This window comes from Mchenga conophoros, linkage group LG13 (assembly GCF_057382185.1).
Source record: "Mchenga conophoros isolate Kocher_MC1m ecotype Shallow Benthic linkage group LG13, M_conophoros_male_GT1.1, whole genome shotgun sequence".
In the NCBI taxonomy this organism is placed as follows: domain Eukaryota; kingdom Metazoa; phylum Chordata; class Actinopteri; order Cichliformes; family Cichlidae; genus Mchenga; species Mchenga conophoros.
The window spans coordinates 27,266,032-27,274,069 of NC_140538.1; the positions used below are offsets into that span (position 1 = coordinate 27,266,032).

Here is an 8,038-nt window from a genome sequence, read left to right on the forward strand (position 1 = left end):
GTTTGGATTCGGGAGACAGACACTATCTCTACTTTTAAGATTAGGCTTAAAACTTTCCTTTTTGCTAAAGCATATAGTTAGGGCTGGACCAGGTGACCCTGAATCCTCCCTTAGTTATGCTGCAATAGACATAGGCTGCCGGGGGATTCCCATGATGCATTGAGTTTTTCCTTTCCAGTCACCTTTCTCACTCACTATGTGTTAACAGACCTCTCTGCATTGAATCATATCTGTTATTAACCTCTGTCTCTCTTCCACAGCATGTCTTTATCCTGTCTTCCTTCTCTCACCCCAACCGGTCGCAGCAGATGGTCGCCCCTCCCTGAGCCTGGTTCTGCCGGAGGTTTCTTCCTGTTAAAAGGGAGTTTTTCCTTCCCACTGTTGCCAAAGTGCTTGCTCATAGGGGTCATATGATTGTTGGGTTTTTCTCTGTATCTATGAAGCGCCTTGAGGCGACTTATGTTGTAATTTGGTGCTATATAAATAAAATTGAATTGAATTGAATTCATATTTTTATTGTTCAACTCTTGGTAGAGCCCTCAGTTCATCCTCTAACACAGTCCTCTGGAACAAGCTCCTTTCCTTTTACACAAACCTTCTACTGATTGGCTGTCTGAACAATAAGTGTCCTCCTGTTTTCGGCACAAAATGATTGTGCTATCTGCACTCAATGACATCATCCAGTGGAAAGTATAGAAATAAATTGCTTCAAATGGGCAGTCAGGAGCCTGAGACTTTGGTTTACAGACTTTTACGGTCGAAGAACTAATTATTTGATCCCCTGCTTAATTTACAAGCTGGATATATTTTGGCTTATATTGTGTCTCTCTCCATAAGATGAAACTACCAATAATTTCTTATAAATAACAATAAACTTAACAATAAACTGCAGGGGATCAAATAATTTCTTCCTCTACTGTACATAATCTGACCTCATTGTTTCAAACTTTAACCATGATGAAAATAAATACCCACCACTTTAACAGTGTGTATATGACGTAAAATAAAGGAATGTATAAAATTAGTAATACATTTTTAATTCAGTTTTAAAAACCTACTTGTAGTACAGCTGTCATGAAAAAAATTATGGTTGTCTAACTGATATTTGCATTTGGTGACGTAATATAAAGTTATTGCATAAAAATTCTTACATTTAAGTACCAAGTCTTTATGAGACCCAGAGATTTTCATCTCTTCTCCATTTTCACCTCTGAAGTGTCCAGTCTATAGATAATTCTCTCTCTGCCACTCAGTCATAGACCAAAAGTATAAAACATAAAGTCACAAGCAACAGAACTGTGGCATGACAGTTGTGAAATTTTAAGTAACAAATAGAAGTGCCAACTCAAACCATTAAGTAGGTCAAGTGACAGAGGAAAAATCTCTTCCAGAAAATAATTATATATTTCACACTTAAAGCCATTCCAGAAGCTTTGTGTGTATTTTAAGACAGATCCCCACAATGAACTGCTTAACAAATTTGCTTGAGGGCCACCAAGGAGCTATCTACGCTGCTTTGAACTGCTGGCAGGTAATACATACTTCTGTCAATTAAACCTCAAACCTGGAATCCTAAGTATGTACTGAAAGTACAGCCACAGCCGTTTGCCTTCCCTCTCGACTTTGTCCCCTGTCACATCTGCTGCAGTATGTGGTTTGACCAAGTAAATTACATTTGCACACTAAGCAACCTGATTTCTATAATGATGCACTTTGAAGTAAAGAAGGGCTTTTTGTACCCCTGTGTGTGTGTGTGTGTGTGTGTGTGTGTGTGTGTGTGTGTGTGTGTGTGTGTGTGTGTGTGTGTGTGTATGTGTGTGTGTTCATAACGGCGGGAGGGAGAGATGTTATTTTGCTTTTGTTATGTACCATCTTTTCATTTTTATTCATACCTTTTGAAGTAATAAAAATGTATTGTGAAAATATGCATCGTGCCAGTAAAGCCTACAGGCTAAGGTTTTTACCAAACTGTAAATAAAAGATGGATATAGGCATTGGTTCGTGAGCTCACACTCATCATAATATTTTACCATAATATTAGTAATATAAGGATTGTGACATATTTAGTTTTTTTCTTTTGTTTGTTGGGGTTTTTTTGTAGCTATAAATACCCATATTTGGACAAGAATGTGGAGGTCTTACTTATTACAATTGTCTAATGTTAGCAAGCTTGGTTAGCAAAGTGCACTGCACAGATATAGATAATTTTAGGAATTAGCCAAAAAGAAATCTCATTCAGGTTAAAAAGCTCTCTTTTTAGAGTTGCTTGGCTAACATGCCAAAACACAAAAGTGCTCAGTCAGAGTAGAAAATGTACTATAGAAGTCGTGCTGTAACCATAGGCAGTATAAAAGATGGACCACTGTAATCATGAAATCCACCACTGGTTTTGCAGTTATTTTAAAGCTTCAATACTGATATTTTGGCCACTGACATTTTGGATTTTTGGAGTCCTACATGACCATTTTAGATGGAAGCATAAGGTGCTAGGTTGCTACCCCTACCAAACTGCATCTACAAGCTACACTAGTACAATGCACACAGACAAATATGTGATAACTAGTACCAAATAACAGACTCGTGAAATACTAGATTACTGAAGCACATGCTTTAGTATTAATAAAAGAATTGTGAATGGGTTGTACCATATAATAGTCAGATAATTGCATCAAATGCTCCATAAAACACCAACAGCACAGACTGTGTTACATCTTCATTGGCTCCAGTCACCAAAGGTGAGACCTAAACTATCCATAGAGGGGGGGGGTTGTAGTCACTAAAACTACAGCACATTCTTCGGCTTTTTATTAGGTGATGTCATTAAAGTGCTTCAAAAAGCATCAATACCACTGGTGGAGAAGTCCAGTTAACTGAGAGTGTTTGCTTTATATTTTGTAGGCTGCCAGTTCTGTATTTCACTCACAGAATCCAGTGAAAGTCACGTTAGTGCTGCTAACTGAGGTGGCGTGTTAATGATCGCGACCAAAAGCCAGCCTTTTTGTCCTATCCGTACACCGTAGTTCAAGCCCGGTTGCTTAGTAACACTCCCAAACTAAAAGCACTGACTGTTGGCTACTACAATTCAAGAAAGTATTTGCTATTTTCGATGGGTTGCTCTGTATTCAAGAAAGTAGCAGCTAAATGGGACATGAAATAAAAAGAAGTAAATTGTCATTACTTTAACGTTAGCTAAGTAACGCTTTGAAATGGACTTAGATATTCGCCAGCATCTAGCCAAGGCTAAAGAGAACAAAGGTTTGTCGCGCAGTCAGTTAAGTAAATGAAGAGTTGTGAAAACAAGCTTACTGTGTTTATTTCGTACATGCAGACTGTGGAGCTCTGCAGTCAGCCTACGATTTAATCAAGGGGGCAGCAGTAGTTGAAACCGGCGGACGAACTCCACGCATTGATCCGGAGTGGTGCGTCCTGTGCGCCGAAGCTGGGCTACAGGTGAGAGAGGATGAGGAGTTACTGTCGAAGCTGTTGATGAAGAATTCACTTGATGATCGTTTTGCCACCAGGGTCGAGGTGATGAGTTGGAAATAAACAAAAGAAAAAAAATGGTTGCAGTGCTAATCTTATTTTATCAATTAGGTATTGAGTATTACATGTTTATGCTTTAGTGTATGCTAAATTAGTCTGAATTATATTACTCTTCTTGTTTATTTCGTAACTGGAGAATCAGAGAGTACCAAGTTGATTAGATTATGTCTCATAACAGGCTATGTTTGTAGCTATTGTTCGTAGCGTATATTGTAGATAGGTGTATTTATTTTAATTTATGAATCCCTGTACTTTCTGCACACACATCTGTATTTTTGGATGAAAGGCTAAAAGCTACAGGAGGGGGCAAAATTACCTTAAAATGACTTTGCAGACTACCATTACTTCTTCTAAATGTGATGAAAACATAACACATAACATAACAAAAAAATGTTTTGTGCCATTGTTGTTTGTTTCCATTGTATGTGTTTCCATTCTTGTTCCTCTCTCAAAATAAAAAAAAGTATTTTGGGTTATCAAGTTGAATCAAAATACAAAATACTATTATTACTACTAATATATAATGGTCTTCTATCCTTCAAGCACAGGTCCTCTACCAGAGTCTTATAGCTTGAAGGTCCAGTGCATTATCTTTGCTGTTCCTAGGACTGCACTCTTCTGGACAGAAATCTCAGTTCTCGCTGCTGGTATCTGTTGGAGCCTCTCACCCAGTTTTGGGGGAGTCACTGTACCAAGTGCGCCAATTGCCACAAGGACAACTGGTGCATTAACCTTCCACATCTTCTCTAGCTTCTCTCATCCCTCTTGAGCTTCTCATTTTATTTCTTCCTGATGTTTCTATCACCTGGTATAGCCACATCTATCATTCGGCCTTATCCACCACTACTATGTCAGGTTGTTCGCACGCACATATCACTTAAAATCTCACCAGGTTTATGTTGGTAGATCAGTGAATACATCAAATTTAGATGTGTGCGTATTAACCTACAGTCAGCATCAGAATCAGACAGGCTGAATTTCTTTGTATGAAAGACTATAATGAGAACACACATTCTCTGAAGGTGCCTGCAACCTTGCTTTTCAACTGCTGTGAGAAGCGTTTTTTATGATGTGAGAAGCTCCTGACTGCTGAGTTGTGGCATAAGACATGGTGCTTCAAGCAGCCTCCTAGAACAAAAGGTTGGCATCTGACTGTGAAGATGTGGAGCTTACATTTTATAAGTAAATGCCTGCTACATCTGTGAAAGCTCCTGAATTATTAAAGCTTCAAAATAAAGCAGGTCCTAGACATTTGGATGGGTTGTTTGTTGATTAACATCAGTGCTTTGTTGCTGATGGTATCTACAGGTATTGATATAGAAAAATCAAGGTAATAAAAAAGCCGGCAGGACCTCCCTGCTGGAGGACTCGTTTCATTATGTCACTGTTTTCGTGCAGTAACTTTAGTTCTTCTAATCGAGCTATTTTCCCAGTAGGGAATAGCAATGAATATTCACTAATACAGGCTGAGCTGTCCTAAGGCAAGGGAAACATATTTGTATAATGAAACACTGGGATATTCCATAATGTGATTTGTTCTCTCTCCTTTATATCACGCAGCAAGTTTTCTGTGAAAATGCAGCTTAGCCTGAAGACTTAAGTGTCAGTGAATGCTGAATTAGTCTTCATCCGCAGTACAGTTCCGTTCTTCAATTTTCCAGAGAAGCATAAATATTCTTGTTGTATTAAGACATTTGCTAACATACTAATCCATTGCTCATTACTGTCAGGTTTTACTTATTCAGTGATCTTCCAGCCTGACTTATTGTTCTTCACAACACATATAAAAGCTTGCAGAACAAAAATTTCTGCTGCATGATCATCTTCCACGATAGTGCTGCACATCACTGAGTATAAAGCTGCTGAGTTTGAATTAATTTTACAATTAACAGGAGGCAGTTTGTAAAACAGCATGGAATTAATTTGTCATGCAAAAAATAAATGTGCACCTCCCCATACATTAAGCCCTTTCGCAATAGTTTTTAATAATGCATCATACAGGGAAAATTGCCGGTTACACGATCTAACTGCAGATGAGGCTGAATTTTTTTTCTTTTTCTCTCTGGCCTTCGTGCCGCTCTGTCTCTGTGTTTTCAGATGGGCTGTTTGGAGATAAGCACAGCGTGTCTAAAGATGTACTTTGAAGGGAATCCGCCGGCTAATCAATTTCTGTGTCAAGCCTACCTCTGCCAGGGCCAGCTGAAGTCTCCGCCGGCCACTGGGAGTGTGGTGAGGACAGTAAATTGGACACATACCCTCAAGGGCGTTGTGTGTGTGTGTGTGTGTGTGTGTGTTTCTGCGCCCCAGAGATATATACACATGCAATTACTGTAGCGGCATACTGTACTCATTTGCACTAAAAACATGCAGCAGATTTGCAAACAAACTCCAGCGGTTTTACCATGCTTCTTCGGTCTCAAACAAATATTGGCCTTTGCTACATTTGAGTGCAGCTTAAATTTTTTTTTTTTGCTAAACTGTTTGTCATTGTTTTTATGCTTCTATGTTCTGACAGGTTCTCATGTCCCCTTTTTGCATCATTTTCTATTTTAGGAGGACTTTGAGGAGGCTGTGGTGTATTTTCTGAAAGCAATTGAGATTTCAAAGCAAGAACCAAGGTATGCAACCTCGAGTATGCTCGGCTTTGTTGTTACAGTGTCGAGAAAGATGGATGACCATTTTCTGTTGCGTACAGTTGATCATCTCTGATATTATTTGGCAGTTGCTGCCACAGCGGTAAGGTGCGCTGGTAAAACACGTAATGAAAGCCAGACATTCTCACCAGGGAATGTTGTTTAGCTGTGATAGGTTAGGCTCTGTCTGATGCGCAGAAATATGCTACGAAGAAGAATCAAATATAACACGATTTTTCATGCTTCACCCCGACCCCTTATTCACAAGCGGAACATTTTCAACGTGTTTTCATCTCAATTTTAACAGCTGACTGGATGCATCTGTGAGCAGGGTGAAACGGGTGATGCACATATCGATGCAATAATAGAAATTGTGACAGATGCGTTCCCTTGTTATTTGCTTTGATGGATGCGTTTGGAGGTACTCGGTTAGCCTTTGTAAGCAATGAGCACTGGTTTTCTTTGCTAATGAACTCATAACCTGTCAATAAAAAGGCTCAATGAGGAATTCCAATTAACACCAAAGGAATACATATCTAATTCAAGCAGCCCACACTAATGGACAGCACACACTCTGGTGAATAAATTAGGAGCGCTCAAACAGTCTCTTCACAGAGTTTTCTTTAAAACTGTAGCTTAAATTCATAAATTCCACTTATTTCACATCGAAAAGATTCAGCGGGCCGCTCTCCTGTGGCTCATTGGTCGATTGTTAATCCACACACATTTGGAATTCACAGGACTTCCTCATAGAGAGCTGACACTTGGTTTGAATTGAGTCGTACTAAGAGATAAAATGGCTTGCAAGTGTATCACATAAATAATTCATTGCTCGGTGTTTACTTTCTTCTGCATTTGATTTGTGCCTTACAGACTTCACTTTATGGTGTTCAATGCCTCGGTGCTGTACTTCCAGACAGTGCAACCTCTTCTGCAGCCGGGGCGGAGCCTCCACCTGGTGCCCTCTCTCAGGCAGGTGGTGCAGAGTCTGGAGGAGGTGGCAGACCACGACCACAGCTGGAGGGCTGAACTCATGATGCAAGTGCTCTCTTACTTAGACCTCATTAATATGTCCAGTTGTGATTTTGGTTCATACTCATTGAAAATTCATAGAGATAATGAACTGAGCTTATTAACCAGCAGTTTATTTATGACCACAGTTTCATCTAGCCTCAGTTAATGGGCTGCTTTTTTTCTTCTATAGAGTCAAGTATCTGTTTTATTCCAAGCTGTTTAATCATTTTTCAAAAAAATATTAGTTTTATCTTTGATCAGAGGACAAAAATGTATCATTCATATATATAATGTTGGGTCAGTGACAGATATAATAATAATGGATTGGATTTATATAGCACTTTTCAAGGCACCCAAAGCGCTTTACAATGCCACTATTCAATCACACTCACATTCACACAGTGGTGGAGGCAAGCTACAGTTGTAGCCACAGCTGCCCTGGGGCAGACTGACAGAAGCGAGGCTGCCATATCGCGCCATCGGCCCCTCTGGCCAACACCAGTAGGCGGGAGGGTAAAGTGTCTTGCCCAAGGACACAACGACCAGGACAGAGAGCCCGGGGATCGAACGGCGACCTTCTGGTTACAGATGCGCTTCCCAACCCCCTGAGCCACGGTCGCCCCAATGATAAATATAATGAGATTAGCATGGCGTGCTACATTACATCTATTATAAGAATACGAAAAATATGTCCAGTTTACCATTGGTTGTGAAATGTTCCATCACAGCTGTATGCATTGCATTTACCCATATATGGGTTGATTTGTATAAGTTAAAGACTCATTAGTCCAGATTTACTAATGCGTTGCACCAGTGCAAACTGGGGTTTGGTGTGGAAAAAAAGTACT

General features: G+C 39.7%; 1 protein-coding gene across 4 annotated transcripts in view; it reads left to right on the forward strand.

Moving 5' to 3' along the window:
• Window positions 1–3,051: 3,051 nt before the first annotated feature.
• Window positions 3,052–8,038, forward strand: part of cfap46 (cilia and flagella associated protein 46) — a 73,272-nt gene continuing 68,285 nt past the window's right edge. For all 4 annotated transcript variants that reach the window (XM_085297568.1, XM_085297570.1, XM_085297572.1 and 1 more), the window contains exons 1-5: window positions 3,052–3,255; window positions 3,329–3,450; window positions 5,641–5,772; window positions 6,097–6,161; window positions 7,050–7,214. In XM_085297568.1, coding sequence (XP_085153694.1) covers window positions 3,207–3,255; window positions 3,329–3,450; window positions 5,641–5,772; window positions 6,097–6,161; window positions 7,050–7,214 — 533 coding nt within the window. In that variant the 5' untranslated portion in view covers window positions 3,052–3,206. The remainder of the gene's footprint in view (window positions 3,256–3,328; window positions 3,451–5,640; window positions 5,773–6,096; window positions 6,162–7,049; window positions 7,215–8,038) is intronic.